We start from the raw sequence: 17,262 nt of genomic DNA on the forward strand, positions 1-17,262 counted from the left end.
ACACACACACACACACACACAGATGTTGTCACCAGCTTATTCAAATAGACAACCTGTAGAGATGTAGAGCAAGAAACAGAGAGGAAGAGGTGGTGTGGTGAGTGGTGATGGAAGATGGGGGACAGAGAAAGAGAGGGAGAGTGTATTTGACAGGAAAATACAGAAAAAGAGTGATAGGAAAGGAAGGAAAAAGAGAAAAAAGTGTGTTTGTATGAGAGCAATGAATGGACATAAAGCACGCTCAGCAGCAGTTTCACTCGCTCACTAAAGATTCCAGCAGTGTGTGTCAGTCTGTATAGTTAGCTGTGTCTGTACGTGAACTTGTCTTAACCACACTGAGGGGCCAAAACTCAGGTCCTTTGTAGAGTGAGTAAATCAGAGATTAAGAATTAAGGTTTGAGCAGTGGCAGAGCAATTGAGTCAGTTTGAGAGTTTTGACTTTAGGTGGCACAGAAATCAGGGTCTTGTTGGGTATTTTTCTGTGTGGTGCCCTGGGACAAATAGTCACTATTTTTTGTACACTTCTTCAGGCGGCAGATATTCCTAAATTAGCACCAAGCTCATAAGCAGAGGAAACAGTAAATCAGTGTGACATTGAAGCATCATGCAAACACTAGGACCTGAGGCAGCTAAATGGAATTCACTCATTTTATAAGTAAGCGCTTCATTAACTAAAATAATTTTTCCTCTGAACAAAATCTGGGGCAGCCATTATGTTTGCCAACACAACGTAGATAGGAAAACAATTTAGTACAAAGAAACCTAATTATCAGGAGACATTGCCATAATGGCATTACACAGGTGCATTATCCCTGTGTCGCCACTTAAACTTGTCAAAAGGACAGACACGGTTTCACACATGAAATAAAGGTGTCCCAAAAGACAGTGTTGTGTGTGGTGGCCAATGGGGCCACTTGTTGGCTCCACTCCTGGGTTAGGGTAAAGGTTGGAGTTAGGCATATAGTGGTTGTGGTTGATGTTAAGGGTAAGATACTGAATGTAAGTGAATCTAAAGAACAATGTTTACCATTTCACTGATGTTAAAGGTTGAATATCTGTGGATCAAACTGCTGCATCTAAAACTCCAGAACATTTACTTCAAATGCCGTAATCTTCTGTGGAGTTTTGTTTCTCTTGTCAGTCTCTGTACGATAGTTTATCTGTTAGTGTGTCTGTCTGTCCCTTCTAACGGTCCCTTCTTCGCTGTCTCTCACACTCACATCCTTGTACTTCTATACTTGTGAGGACCCTCATTGACATAATGCATTCCCTTGCCCCTTACCTTAACCTTAACCATCAGAACTAAATGCCTAAATCCCTAACCTTTCCCCTAACCCGAACCTAAATCTAATGCTACCCCAACCCTTAACCTTCATACAGCCCTTTGAAGTTGTGAGGACAGGCTAAAATGTCCTCACTCTCCAAAAATGTCCCCAGTCTGTTGGTTTAATCTTGTTCTGGTCCTCACTATGAAGGAAGTCCAAGTACACACACACACACACACACACACACACACACAAAGCAGCTGTCTACACACACATTGATTGGGTTTATAGCTTGTTAGGAAAGTGGAGATTGTATTTCAACTCCGCTTGTTAAGAGTCAGCACTGATGTCACTCTGGCCCCTCTTCGTGTTATGTAAGACACACACACACACACACACACACACACACACACTGAAACACACAAACAAACACACACACTCTGAAAGAAAGAGGCTATAAAATGAGCCTTGACTATTGGCAGCTTATCCTTTTGTGTTTTGTGTGCACATGTGACTGTAATATTTCGCAATAAGAAGCTAAATGTAAATATACTGTATTACAACGTTTTCTCCAAGGTTATGTCCCTCTGAATCTTTCCTTGTTTCTCCATGTGCGAATTAATAATAATAATAAAGCATAATGATAAAACACCTGTCCAACTGAGTAAAGGTTAAACTACTAAAACCATGCAGCATTATAAATCGCTGGATAATTAAATATTTCTGCTCATTATTTGATTATCCAGTGGTTTTAAACTGTATTGGAGTCACTTTTTTCCCAGAGTTAATCTGTTAAGAGTAATCTGGAAATGACTTACAGCAACTGATCGACAGCCAAACACAGGATGTGGCCACATAAGTCATTCTAAACTAGTACGAAACTTTGTCAACACGATGGTGAAAACACATTAAATGAGCTGAAAACCATTTTGAACCAAAACCTCAAAGATTTTAGGTTCTGATTCACATGATGATGTAGGCAGCAGCTCCAGAAAACTACATTTCAACTTTCATACCGGTGCTGTGTGTGTTTAGTTACAGTTTACTGCTTTCAGCAGTGGTGTGGTTCATTGTATCAACATCTGCTCAGTTTCAAAGTGTTTGTGAGGTGTTATTACATGGTTCATTAATAGGATTAGATTTACAATCCACGTATGGAAGACGTTTTATTACATTTTGACTGAATATTTAATCATTTGTTACAGGCCTTGTAAGGTTTAAAGCGTAAATAAAAAGCATCAAATCAAAATCAGAAATCTGCTGATTGAACACCAAGACCATAGAAAAATAGTTGCAAGCCATTTAAAGTCTTTCTGGTGTTACTTCCCGAGCACATTCAAATTCATGATTATTGTATTTTGGAAAATAAGCTGCAATTTGTATCACTTATCATCATCCCACTTGTGGAGGAACAACAGAATAAATGGGACCTGGCACTGTTTAAGTCACAGAGCCTCTGATCAAACCAGAACAAAGTTGGCTTTCTCATTACTTACGCACTCTGTGTTGTCAGGTAGAGCGAAGCAGTTTGTTCCCCAGACAGAGTTAAGTCAGGGCATGCCCCCCCCTTCACACTGCATCCAAGAACAGAGACCTGCCACTAACCAAATGTCACATGACAGCCTTCAAAATAAAGCTCTTGCATAACCATGAGGGCCTGGAAACAGAGAGTCTGTTTACAATGATCCAGTCTGAAGTTGGATGACTTTCTGTGGCCGCCTGTGTGTGTGTGTGTGTGTGTGTCTCCATGCCCCCAAAAATTGCTCATATCTTATCTGCTCTCTCCTGATGTGCATCAGACGAGTACGGCATGGTCGTGGCACTTATCACAAAGCGCACTGTCCAATTGCAAAGCATTACCTCAGACATAACAACATGAAAAAACATGTTCAGAAAGCAAGCACTGAGGACATGTTTTATCTGCGTCATGCTGCTGACCATCCTAAGTCTCCTTCTGGTCAATTTCACAGAAAATATCCAAATATGATACAGACAAACTTTATATACATATGTGAACCTATAAACAAACAAAAAAAACATATTCTCCTTTTCAGCCTGCGGGCTCTCACAACACGGCCAAGGTGCGAAGTTGCATATGTCAAGGAGTTATATTTAAACACACACACATTCCTAGTCCCACCACTGAGCAGCGAGCTTCAAGATCAACAAAACACAGCATGTATTATGCCAAATATTCTTTATTTCTCAGTGTATAAAACTTCTGTACAAACACATACACTGATACAGAGAATTCAGCGTGAGCAGATTGAAGCAGCGTGCGCTTTGTTACAATGTTTTTACATGCAGGAAAAATTAAAACAAAGTGATGTTTCGCTCAGGCTGAGTGGGTTGGTTTTCCTAAGAGAAGTTCTCAGCTGGTGTCCCATGTGAGTGAGCTCAGGTGTACTTTAGGGGGTTTTAACCTCAATAAAACAATTAAATCTCAAGAATGAAACATGTCTGTCCGTTTCCCCAGACTGTCTGCTTTTGTTTAAACTCACTGAACTTTATGAGATATTCTTGTGCTATCAACACCAAAACCTGTGGGTATTTCAGTGTCATGTAAAGTCTAATAAAAACTGATTTGCTTACAGTAATCAGTCTCACATACAGAGACAGTTTCAGTTTGTATCCTGACTCAGACTGGTTTTGATGATTGTTGTATATCTTTACACCCAATAACACTAAACACTTGCTTACTGACGTGTTGTACTTGAGTCACTCATTTAGCAGAATCATCGGCACAGATAACTAGCAGTGCAACTGTCTTTTATTCACTTTTGTTCAATTTGGACACCAAATTACTCACAATGACTAGAGTCAGCCATTGCTGCGACTGTGTCTTTCAAACCACCTGCCCAGAGGATTAACACTTCTGTCAAACCTTCAACAAAAAACACAGACTCTGCAGCACAATTCGCCATCATGTCTCGTCTCTGGCCATCTTTATACACAATAATTCACTTTCAGAGATCCATCTGTTCGACATTACAAAGCCATTCATCTGTTATACAGGACATATACTGCTGTGGACCGACCGCCTTGTCCGGCTCCTGAAAACCAGTTTATAACATTCAAGTCAGACCAAGTAAGCCATGTAAGAAATAACACAATCTTAGTCTTTTTCAACCATTAAAGGTTGAATTTATGAGCATCAATACACCGTGAAGATTTACTGCTGCAGCATTACTTGGTCTGGCAAGACCGCTAGCTTTTGCTGACTTTGCAAGTTTGCTAACTTGCTATATACCAAACATTACTGATTCAGCTGACTTTGTGGTTACTTTGTCACCTGTGTTACTGTTAAACTATGTTTTAGCACATAACATTATCCACCAAAGTGGACGCTGTTCAGGAAAAGTTACATGGACTCACTTTAAAGGATTATAACACAAGTTAAATGTAGCAGGTGTTATAGGCTGGATAAAGAGGTGAACCAAAACAGACGGTGTCATCCTTAAATCCTTGTCAGAAACATGCAAGATATTGTTTATGCATGATTGATTGATCACACTCTGCATGCAAACAAAACCCCTGTGATGGAAAACATACTATGCTCTCCATAAACGTACGTGACCAGACAGGGGAAATGCCAGCTATCATAAGGGTCTGCGTGACCTTTAACCTACTTAAATCCACCATCAGCCAAGACGGCACACAAACAGCAAGACAAGCAACTTTTTATGCCCTTTCCCCAGCAAGATACAATGCATTTGCTGAGTAAAACATCAGCACAGTGAACCCATTCAGTCTTAGTCGTAACATCTTCGGCAGAAAACTATCTCCAGTAATCTTAAAATCAGGAGCCACTGCGTAACACACAGGCCTGAACCCAACATGACCAAACATTTCGAGTTGAGATACAAGTCCTCAGATTCCTCAAAGAGAATGATACTACATGTATTACAGTAGTATGCAACTTGTAGCAAAATAATCAGCAGGTTAGTTTTGGGTTAAACAAGCACATTTTCCAGTAAAGTCTGGCAAGAAGTCAATGTTTGGTTCCCATATCAAGCTGTAGTTGTGTTCAGTGTCTTGTGATGCTTAGTAGTGCCTAATAGAAAGGTTTAAAAGAGAGTCGTTTACTAATTGGGTGAAAATATTCCACATAAGTCCAATTGTACAAATCCTCTGATTGTACGAAGTTCTGGCAGTCTTGTCTTTGTTTGTGTTTGACTAAACAGAAAACATGAACTGTGAACATTTTGTTTAGATTTTACATTTTTTATAGAAGTTTGTTAGAAAAAAACATAAATGTTACAATAAATGTATGTCTTGTAACTATCATGGTATCTTTACAGTACAGTTCAAGATAAAGTGAATTTCAAGGCAAACCACAGCTCACTCCATTTCACACACAGTAGAGAAATTACTTCAAACCAGACACCAGAAAAACTGCTTCATTTATGCACAATGAACAGGGTTTTCACTCTACACTTAACCCTCAGCTAAGACACTTTTTAGTTTACAGCTTTGTGAGCTGTAAACTAAAAGCTATTTCACACTCAGAAAGCAGAGCAGGATTATTATTGACTTTTTCAGGATACCATCACAAAAACAGTTTTAAGATAACTGGTGTGGAAAGCAGCAGCAGAATATATTATTTGTCACATGAAAGGTTATTGTGAGACGGTCACAGTTAATGGATGTTAACCCTGAACCTTGACAGTTTAACCCTGTCTTATAACCTGAGGGTTAGTCAACAAAGGTTAACTTGGCCATGACAACTTATAGTATAGAGTGGTCCAGGGCTAAGAAATGTAAGAGTGAAAAACCTTTTCATATATTGCACATGTGCCAAATAATGGCAGATCTGCTTTGGATCCATTACAGACTGCAAACTGGTTGCATCATTTTTCCTTTCTGCTGCAGTGACTCTACTACAAAGAGCCATTCAGATCCAGGAACTGTAGAGAAATAGTTGTAAATGATTGGGTTTTGTTCGTTTTTGTAACTACAATGTACAAAGGAAGGTGTGGCAGTTGAGAGTTTGACGGCCACACACGTGTTTTAGTTTTCCTTTTAATTTCTGCTTTACAACATACAAAACTTAATCTATTGGAGAGAGCAAGCTGCAGAACGAACAGAGCATACAGTAGACGTATGACGGACAATGGATAACTCTGTAGTATTAGCAAAGCAAAATGGATGCAGAATGGTAAAGTAGAAGATCATATTTTGGGTAAAGGGAACAAATGCAGAGCAACAAACATGAGTCAAACTATAGTTCATAACTACTAAGAAAAGTTTTTACTGAATATGGACATAATTCAAACTTCACAGTCTTAGATAGACAATTACATTGAAGCTAAGAAATAAACCCATCTTTGTGTCTTTCAGTTTGCTCTGAGTTATTTTCTTGCTGCAAACCAACACAAACAAATAGCTGAGTCCATTTGGTAAACTTAAAGAGCACTTGGCTGACCTAATTCTGTTAAGTTCTCACACTTAAGGCCAGTCAGGTCTCTGGAAAGGTAAGTCAAATTCACACTAACAGTACAAATATAACCAATATAGTATTTGCCTGCTTTGTAACTGATGCAAGTTACAACTGGTTGACAGGATGAATGTTTCACATCCTGGTATTTTCAGTTTTAGACTCTTTCTTTGCATGTGTACAAGGGCCTCCTCTACATGAGACACTGGTGACTATACTGAGCAAAGTTGTGGCTTGTGCAACAATGTGATCATGGTGAAGAGGAGAAAAACCCTAAAATTACAAAATGTCCTCCTGCCTGAAGTTTAAGTGCTAGCCAGCCTGTAGTCCACCATCACAGTACAAAGAGTTTTGTTTAACCAAACCACATTAATACAGCGCAGACTGTCCTTCACAACTAAAGTCAGATAAATGAGGAAAGTAAATGACCACAGCTACCAATGGAAACCCGACTTCTACACATACGGTGTTGTGTTTTCTTCAGTAAAGATACAACTTGCTTTTAAACAAGAATGCTTTGTGTGCTTTTATCACATGGATATGCAGACAGTCTTGTACTGAGATATGTGGTGGGAATAATTTTCCAATCATTCTTTTTAGAAATCTCACTGAGGCGAAAAAATATGAAGGTGTTATTTTTGATCAAGGCAAGAAAAGACATTGGCATTAGTTCTGTTTCAAATAAAAAAGCCTCACCAAACGTCTGGCTTCTTTCTGGGCCAAACAGTGGCAGGACGTGAAGAAAACCACACTAAAAACCAAGCCAGACCTAACTCCATAAATAGCTCAGAGCGAGACTAAAATAAAGTTAACCATGATCCAGGTTTTAGATTAGGTTTAGAGGCTGCAGCACACAAACTGTGCATGTGATCAGGATAAAATAATTAGTTGTTTAATAAAGCAAGTTCTGTTACTAGAACAACAGTGATCAATTCAACCATGTGCAGGATATGTTGACTAAGTTCTGACTTAAATCGTGTCGAGTGATCGTGCCTGCACCAGAAAAATCGAAAATGGCTTCTTCTTTTCATATGTAAAAAAAAGAGGAAGTTTGGTTTCTAATCATGAGTGTTGGAAACCAGGCTAACGTTAGAAACAAGTACTGAGTGCTTCACTACAGTCTAGAGGGAGTCAAGCTCCCTTTCAGTCTACATAATAAGGCTGCATAAATCTATACGAGGTTGGGGTTTTTTAAAACCAGACTAAATACCTCCGATTAATGTGTTAAACACAGACAAGAAAATCAAAGTTTCTACTCTTCAAATCTGGACCGGCCTCATCATAACCAATATTTTCACATCCACCATGACATTAAGAGGTTCTTCTGCTAGTCTGAAAAAAATCCTAGTTCATACTAGATTAATTTGAAGAGAGGCAGCACTACCTTCTCCTGCAGAGGGCTCATACTGCTGCTTTCATCATCAAAGCAGGTTCTGCTCGAACCCGGCTGGGCTCAGTAGTAAATCTGATCCACGATGAGACTAAAACCCCTCCCTGAACAAAAACAAAAAGTAAAACATTTCAGATCTGTGAAAGTCTTACTTCGGTTCCCAGCCACAGTCCAGTCGAGGTCCTGCTCAACATCAGGCTCCATTAGAGAGAAACCCAAACTGAAAGCGAGTCCAGACAGAACCCAAACCCAGTTGAATCCAGACCAGGATAAAGTCATCAGAGTCTAAGACATCAAGACCAAAACTCATCACAGCTCGGCTCTAGGCCACACAGCAGTACCTCTTCCACCATGACTTGGACAGGCTCTTCATCTTGTCCGGTGTCTGCCTCTGCTTTTTCCGTCGTTTCTGTTTTCCTCGCGGGTGCTTATGGGAGCTGCAGTTCTGCAGGCTGGCCAGTATGGCCGTGTCAAACACTTCTTTCAAATTCTTTTGGGTCAGGGAAGAGCACTCCATGTAGGCCACAGCTCCAATCTCCATGGCACAGTCCCGGGCATCTGCTGGGTCCACAGGTCGCTCCCGGTACTTTGCCAGGTCAATAAGAACCTAGAGAGAGAGAAGGTAACATGTAAGTTAATACACTTTGTGGATCTTGTATTTGGAGTTTCTGATTCTTTAGTCAAGGAGACAGGAGGGATACACCTGCAGTGTTCTCGTCCATCAGTGACAACTTTACCTTTTTGAGCATTTGGTTTTGGGCTGCCAATATCTTAAATTTTCTGCAAGTTTTCTTTTAATCAGCTGAAATTTCCGTCTATTTAAAGCAAATTCAATCCTAATACTGCGTCAAATACTCAATTATACATGGTTAAAGATCATAAAACTGCCAAAACAATATATTAGTAACACAAATGTTGTTTTAAAAGGCTATATTACTAATGTTGAACTATCATGGCTTACTTTGATGTCTGAATACAACAAAGCCATTGTTAATGTTATTAGTAGCACCTGTCTAAACAGCTGCAATGAAAAAGGGCCTTCTGTCAAAGTAATGTGATACTTTGGTAAAATGAACATTTAGACCATGAAGACCTGTAGCCTCAATTTTATGCATGTAGTTTTGTTGTATTGTGTGGCGTAAGGCCACTACAAGAGGACGTTGATGCTTGTTCCTCCTTCCCATCAAGTGTTGCCGCCTTTATTAAGTTTTTATCTGTTTCTCATCACTTTAAAAAAGTGTGTGTGTTTGTGCAGCGCCTTTAATTTTGACTATACAGTATTTCTTTGGGCCATGAAGAAATCCCTTTAATTTACTGCAACTCTACTGAATGTGTTTACACGATGAAACAAAAATAAGAATCGAACACATGGGGATTCACGCATGTGCTGCACAGAATACATTTCCTCCACCTTGACGTCCTCTCGGAGGTCACACTGTGTCCCAACGAGGACTAGCGGAGCGAAGGGGGCATGTCTCCGGATCTCTGGGACCCACTTCTCAGGAACATTCTGGAAGGAGGCGGGACTGACGACGCTGAAGCACAGCAGGAACACATCTGCACTGGTGTAACACAGAGGCCGCAGCTTGTCAAACTCATCCTGGAGAGGTAAGGGAGAGACGTCAGGACAGAGATGAGGATGATTACAGAAAGCATGTTTGATAAAAACAGAGGTGTTACATCCTGCCAATCCAGTCTGTCCTAACACAAGTGGTGCTACTGAGTGATCTGTTCTTAGTGACAGATGATTCACTATGAGGATATATCTAGTTTCTCCTCCCTAACTTTCTGTCTCTCCTTGACTTCCCACTCTGTCCTTCCCTGCCTATGATCCTTCCCTTCATTCTGTCCCTATATTCCTCCACACCAAACGTATGGGTACAGTACACACCTGACAGTACAGTTTTTTGAATGTTTATATGATGTGTACAGATGCGTTTAAATAGTTGTTTGTATTTACAAAAACAGGTAACAGGTAACTTATTACTTGTTTCAAGATAAGCACTAGCTCCACGTCTAACCAGTCGAAAAACAGCTGCTGCTGCAAACAGAGATGTAAAAGTCATCGCTTCCTGTGTGGCAGAGATTTGTTTTCCTAGGAAAGACTGACCAGACAGTTTCCTGGACAGAGAACTCATTTTAACTGATATCCATTGTAAAACATGTCCGTATCAAATAAAGAAAAAAAATGTTTCAGTACACCACCTAAACAAGAAAGAAAGAAAGAAAGAAAGAAAGAAAAAGAGGATTGTTTTTTCTTCATCACTTCCTCCATCAGAGACATTGTCTCTAATGCAAATTAAACAACAACAGGAAATGCTGCTGCGCTCTCTCCCTCCCTTTTTGTGTGTGTGTGTGTGTGTGTGTGTGTGTGTGTGCGCGCGTGTGTGTGTGTGTGTGTGTGTGCGTGTGTGTGTGTTGAGATCACTGACCTGTCCGGCTGTGTCACAGAGTTGTAATTTGACTGGCTGCCCATCCACTGATACCACCGCTAAACAAACAAACACACATCATGAGACATAGTGTAGCTATTCACTGAAAAACACATAGGGGCGACTATTTTCTTACAACCACATAATCTGACAACACCAGCTCTTTAACTACATTAAAGTTAATACAGTAAATATTAGTCAATGAATTGATTGATCATTTACAGAATAATAATATATTCTATTTGATAGGCTAACTGAACACTAAAAGTAAAATATTAAACATTTTCTAGTCTAGCTTCAAAGTGGTTATGTGTTGGTAACATGAAACAAACTATAAAACTCACATTATAGGCTATTTGACATTTTGTAGAGTGAAAGATGGACCAATTACTTAAAAATGTAATGATAGCTGGTCCATAAGGTCATAAACAAATCAAATGTCTTTAGCAGCAAGTAACTTAGGGCAGTTGTTCTTAAAGTGAGGTCTGGAGATCCCCAGGGCTCCCCAGCAAAAAGGGGAATAATTTATTTTGACTATAATTTCATCCATAAGTGACACAGTTACAGAAGGTATGAATATTTTGCCAGGTCTTTATTGTAAATAAGAATCTGTTCTTAATTAACTTGCCTGGTCAAATAATGGCATAATTAAAAAATAGGCCTATATATATATGTTGGTCATGGGTTTCATACACTTTATGTAATAAAAAATCTGAAAGCCAAAATCCAATCAGATCCAGGGACAAAATCTTATGAAATTGGGGTCCATGGTCTAATTTCACTTTAGGGGTGAAAAGGTTTAGGGCTCTGATTCAGAACTTTAGTACATTATAGTATTTCTATATAGCTATCTGGTCCTAAAGTGAAACTGAATTAATGTCTTTATTGATCCTTTACCTGAGAAGTTGTCAAACGCGGTCGGGATGTACTCTGTGGGGTACCCGTTGGTGGTGTAGCTGACCACCAGGCTGGTTTTCCCCACAGCTCCGTCTCCCACCAGCACACACTTTACACGCCTCTCCGCTGCTCCTGCCCCGGACCGCCGCGTCCTGCCGGAGCCCCTCTCCCGGCTGCGGACCCTCCTCGGTGGGACAGGAGGAGCAGGGGATACCGGTGCAGGCTTGTAGCCCCCATCGCCCCGCGGAGGCATCTGGCACGGAGAGGAGGGTGACATGAAGCTCGGGAAGACCCGGGTATGAGATTCAGTCCCGGTTTGGGCCAGTTTTAACAGCGTCCATTCCTCCGTGATCTGCCGGGCTACAGAGCGGTTTGTCAACGGACTTCTTTTCTGTTGTCGCTGCTGTCCGCTTCCTTTCAGTTTCCATGGTTAAATTAGAAAAAGTTTGAACCTCTGCTCACCCCTACACAGCCCAGAAATAAGACTGTGTCCACTTTAAGAGCCATGGTTCATTTAAACGCATTTAAAGTCAGATTAAAAGAGCGGGGATTCAATTAACGTTAGCCGTTTGTTACAGTGTCCGTCCGGTCGACCAACTAACAGACTGACCGTCCCAACCTCCGCTTCAGATGACATCACGGTGTGCGCGCGCGTGTGTGCGTGTGATAAATTTACTTAAAGTCCCTAATTTCCTTCAAGTTTTTCTTGGTATTATTTTCTGTTTTGCTCTACTACACCTCCATCGCTCTCCTAAGTTTTCATAACTTTCCTCAAACTTTTGTTAAGATTATTCTACGCAAGTCTTTGGCAGTTATGTTGGTCATCTTGATTTTTTTTAAAAGCACATCTCTTACCTCTTTCTATTTTATATCACCAATACAGTCCGTTTTTTCTATCAGATTCAGAATCAGTTTCATTGCCAAGTAAGTTTTCACATAAAAGGATTTTGCTGTTGTATTGTGGTGCTTAACTACAAACATGCCGGTAATAAGAACAAATAAAAGCAAGTAGGCTAGGCAACTAGTCAAGAAGCAGAAATAAAAAAAATAGGATGTTACCATAGAAATATGAAAAAATATGTAAAATATATCTGATATTATATCACATGATAGTATATTAAATTCACTGACACATCAGTAACATACTATTGTAGTTGGTTGTGGTGGGACTAATTTAGCTTTTTTATATCAATGCTGGGTGTATTCACTAATAACAATGCATTATACTTCATAAACTGTAAATGTAGCTGTCAGATAAATGCAGTGGAGTAGAGAGTAAAATATATGATTCTGAAGTGCAGTATAAAGTATAATAAAATGGAAATCTTCAAATTACAAAATATTAAAAAAGAAACTTACCTCAAAGTTGTTCTTGAGTACAGTAACAGATTGACAGGACAGGACATCTGCGCCATCTAGTGGACAGAGTGAAAAAGACACGTGCCAGTTAGCAATAAAACCTCATTAAAACCTTTTTAAAAAAACACAAAAATATTTTATGGATATCAGTGTTTCAGGAAAATGCTAATAAATTGCTAATAAATATCATGTTTCCCCACGGATGATATACATCTAGATAAGTTTTATTTATTAATTTAATATTTCTACAGTATGCGCATGGAGGAAGGCAGAACGAAACGACTCCTCAGTGTTTCCGCACGGAGGCTTTTCGAAACTACACCTGAGGTTTCATGTGTTGTGTTGTGACATGTTGAAAAGACTCTTCACTTCTTCGGACAGTTAAAACAAGCTGTCCGTGTGACAGACAGGTAACCTCTGCTCTCTTGTGTTCGGCGATACAAGCATGTCCTCGGCGGGGGTAGTTCTGGGTTTCCTGGAGGAGGCGGAGCCGTGGCGGCTCCTGTCGCCGCAGTTCCCCAGTAAAGTCGGAGGTAAACCGGCGTGGCTCAGCCAGAGAGGCCTGCCCGCCCAGCCCGAGCTGGAGTGTGAGATATGCCACCTGCCTATGGCTTTCCTGCTGCAGGTTAGTGAAAAGGGGGGGGGGGACCTCGGGGTCAACTGGGCTCTGGATCCACTTAGGGATCCTTCCACCATAGATAATAATAATTGTTTATGGGGAGCTCAGTTTTCACTTGTGGGCTGGAACAAGCTGAGCTACAGCGTGATAGACCGTGATAATGTCACTGCTTCATATATACCGTAGATGGGTGACAAATCAAAGGAAAAGGTGAAGTGTGTTAGTATGAAGTCGGGCCACAACGAGACCACAGAACAGCTTCAGGGTTCCTTGCCAAGTCTGTTGAACTCTTTTGGAGGGATGAACACCATTCCCTCATTTATATATAAATAAATACATTCATAAAATATATATATATATATATATATATATATATATATATATATAAACGCAACCTTTATTTAATCAGGTAATTACAATGAGACCAAAATCTTTTTTGCAAGAGAGAGATGAGGAAAGAAAAACAAACAAACAGCCAGACATATAAAGGACATACAGCATCAGAGACAGACACAGACATCACTGAATAGTAATGGAGATAAAAGTTGATGTTTTACCATTTGGTCTAATGGAGGTGGTGGCAGAGAGCATTGTCTTACATGCTGGTCCACAATCTTCCATAGGTGTGAAACTGGGTTCAGATCTGGTGACTGTAAAGAGCGTATAATTTCCTTTTAAAATAATTGGAAACTACAGTTCTGCTCACTTTTATGTCAACCAATTGATTAACGTCTAAATGCCCATCTCAGCCTTATACACTATAAAACTAGAAAGGGTACTTTGGTGTGACAGTTTGGCTAAACTCCTCTTCAGACTCCTCTGAGCTGCTGAGCTGAGTCATAACTCTGAACTCTTCTGTGTAGTTACTCCTTCCATCTTCTTTGCAGGTGTACGCACCAATTTCTGGTCAGGACAGAAGTTTCCACAGGACGCTATTCCTATTCTGCTGCAAAACTCACGAGTGCTACGTGTGCAACGACAGCCGCTGCATGAAAGGTATCAGTAACCGTTAATGTTGCTTTAATATTTGTCATTTGTTGTTACAGGATAGATCACTTAACATCTTCCGTCTTTGGCCTTCAGCCTTCACCACGTCCTCTCCTCTCCACATTTCTAAATACTTCAAATCTGAAGTCTGGGGCTTCATTTTATAAGAGAAATCTATTTTACTCTTGTTTTCCTTTTCAGTTTTCAGAAGTCAGCTACCCAGGAGGAATGATTTCTACCCCTACGACCCTCCACCAGGTTTGTGTATTTTAGCCTGGAAAGCATAATTCTTCATCACCTGATACTAAAAAAAGCTTCATAAATACAGTTGCGTTGAGACATTTATGAATATTGCTATGCATTTAGAGAGCCAATATATAAGCATTTATACAATATGGTAGGAAAATATTTTTTATAATGTGCCGGGGGACATTTGTAAATTGATATATTTACATTTGTCAGTTTTTTTTTATGTATTTCAACAGTAGCTTGGTTTTGGTATGATGCATTTTATCTATTTGTGAACCACTAGAAGTCAATTCATTTTGCAGTTACTGAAGACAGTGTAGTCATAAAAACACAGAGGTACATGTTATAGGTATTGTCCAGTGCATTATTTTGACTCAGATCATGAAATATCAAAGTGATTCTTCTTTTTTCCTCTTTCTCAGAGGATGAACCCCCCAGCGACTCTGACCCGGTCCAGAGTGTGTTGTCCGTCTCTGGAGTGAAACTATGTTGGGTGTGCGGTTGCCCCGGCAAAAAGGCCTGCTCCCGCTGTCACGCTGTGAGCTACTGTGGAAAACACCACCAGACCCTCCACTGGAAGCACGCACACAAGAGGGAGTGCTGTAGCCAAGGTGCGTGTTGTTCATGGGACTAAAAATGAACACGTCTTCAGAGTTTAGAGTGGCAGAGTATCGCGCCACAAGGAAGATGTAATGTCTCTGCTGTGTCTTTTGTCTGTCCGTATAGAAGCGTCCATTGTCACAACCTCTCCCTTCCTCTTCCCGGAGTCGGAGCTGGTCACTGAGCCTGAGGAGGAGGAAGAGGAGAAGCAGGAGGACACAAAGAAGGCTGAAGACGAAGAAGAAGAGGAAGGGAGTGTAGATTTTTCCTCCTTAGCAGATAGTAAGCTTTCATTTATGTTTGATAACTGGTCACATGTATTAGATGTTAAAACTTTAATAAGAATAATAAATACATTTTTAGTCAAATTTGTTTTTCTTTCGCTATGATTCTTCAGTTAGCGCGTCTTTCTAAAGCATTCATCCTGACTGTTTTCAGCCCTGGCAGAGGCAGACCTGGAGGAGATGGCAATGCACGAGACTGAAGACAACAAAGTGTTCCAGCGGTTTAAAAAGAAGATTGAACCGGAACCACACCAGGTATAAAATAAATCACCTCATTTGGTACAAACACTTGAATGAACGCAGTCACGCTGTGTGTCCATCTCAGTGTTTTGTTATGTTCAGGTGGTGCGTTACAGTCGAGGGGGCTCTCCCTTGTGGGTCTCTTCTCAGCACATCCCTTCAGATCAGAATATCCCACCATGCACCTGTGGCGCCAAGAGGATTTTTGAGTTTCAGGTAGTCACCGCCCGTTCAGGGCTCAGTAATCTGACCTCTTTAAGACTCACTTATGTCTTTATTTGTTCAACTATAAAGTTGTGTATGCATGTTGGTTGAAGTGTTTAAGTATTTGGAGTGAACTGAAAATGTGCATGTGAATGCAGTTACTATCTTTCTGTGGAACACTGTATGTCTTGTATGGGAAACTATGAGCAGAGGTTTCTTTTCACAGTTAATTGTTGGCAAAAAGAAAAACATTTTGTTTCTGATTTATTTATGTGATGGCCTAATAAATAATAGTGGTAATGTGCCAACATATAGTATATACTGTAGGTGTAACTTATTATAAATGAAAAAGTCCCTCACTGTTTGAACAACTCAGAGTGCTGTATTATATATGTGACAGTCTCTCCACATAGGTAACAGTGTGTATATCTGCTGGAACCGAGTACATGTAATAATCATGTGTGTGTGTCGTTAGGTGATGCCGCAGCTGTTGAACAGTCTGTGTGTGGACTCGACAGGAGCCAGTATTGACTGGGGGACACTGGCTGTCTACACATGCTCTGCCAGCTGTAACAATGATGACCGGTACTGCCCCGAGTTCATCTGGAAGCAGGACTTCAGATCAGCACACACAGATTAATCCCACATAATGCATGTGTGGACAGAGTTTAGGAGACACTGATGCACATGAAGACGCAGCAGTGGAGAAGCTGGATTTAATCACACTTCTAGTGATGTCACTCTATTTAGTGGACTGGACACCGATCATACATAAATCCTCCCTCTGAGACTATCAAATAGAATTATGTTTTTGGATGGATGGATGGATATTCACTGTCTGAATTTCTTTTTATGAGCAACAGTTGTACATGTATTATTCTTTGGACAGACTGTGTGATATTGAGATATATATAGATAGATAGATAAAAAATGTCATTTTTCTGACCTATGCTGTCATGTCCATTTTCAGTGCCACATCCTCTTTATACAGTTTGTCTGCAAAACAAATCACATTTTGCCTTATCATCACACAAAGTTCTAAAAGTTGTCTGAACAAGCATCTCGTTCTGTGTTCTCAGCAGCAGACGGAGAGTGTAGTAAAAAGTAGTGTAAGTAAAAATACTAGGTTTGCATAACAAGACAAAGTCAAATGTCAAGATCTCCCACTGAGATCATTTCAAAGTTTTAACTGAGTGGTATAAATTCAATTCAAGGTTACTTGTGCCCATGTAAACTTTCAGGCTGTCACTAATTTAGCAAAACCTGCAGTTTAAAGACAGATTATCAAAGGGTAATGTC

The 17,262-nt window shown here is 40.2% G+C and overlaps 2 protein-coding genes across 2 annotated transcripts; one reads left to right on the forward strand and one right to left on the reverse strand.

Annotated features, from left to right (window-relative positions):
• Nucleotides 1–3,445: 3,445 nt before the first annotated feature.
• rhoua (ras homolog family member Ua) lies at nt 3,446–12,034 on the reverse strand. Its single transcript, XM_046032873.1, has 4 exons — nt 11,422–12,034; nt 10,525–10,583; nt 9,504–9,692; nt 3,446–8,699 (listed from the first exon to the last, which is right to left on the reverse strand). The coding sequence occupies exons 1-4, from the start codon at nt 11,696–11,698 to the stop codon at nt 8,415–8,417; spliced, it is 810 nt and encodes a 269-aa protein (XP_045888829.1). The 5' UTR covers nt 11,699–12,034; the 3' UTR covers nt 3,446–8,414.
• Nucleotides 12,035–13,070: 1,036 nt separating this feature from the next.
• Nucleotides 13,071–17,017, forward strand: pdcd2 (programmed cell death 2). Its single transcript, XM_046032866.1, has 8 exons — nt 13,071–13,405; nt 14,287–14,395; nt 14,588–14,644; nt 15,058–15,246; nt 15,362–15,517; nt 15,674–15,774; nt 15,862–15,975; nt 16,439–17,017. The coding sequence occupies exons 1-8, from the start codon at nt 13,226–13,228 to the stop codon at nt 16,601–16,603; spliced, it is 1,071 nt and encodes a 356-aa protein (XP_045888822.1). The 5' UTR covers nt 13,071–13,225; the 3' UTR covers nt 16,604–17,017.
• The last annotated feature ends 245 nt before the right edge of the window (nt 17,018–17,262 follow it).

The sequence above is a fragment of the Micropterus dolomieu genome, linkage group LG20 (assembly GCF_021292245.1).
Source record: "Micropterus dolomieu isolate WLL.071019.BEF.003 ecotype Adirondacks linkage group LG20, ASM2129224v1, whole genome shotgun sequence".
NCBI lineage: Eukaryota > Metazoa > Chordata > Actinopteri > Centrarchiformes > Centrarchidae > Micropterus > Micropterus dolomieu.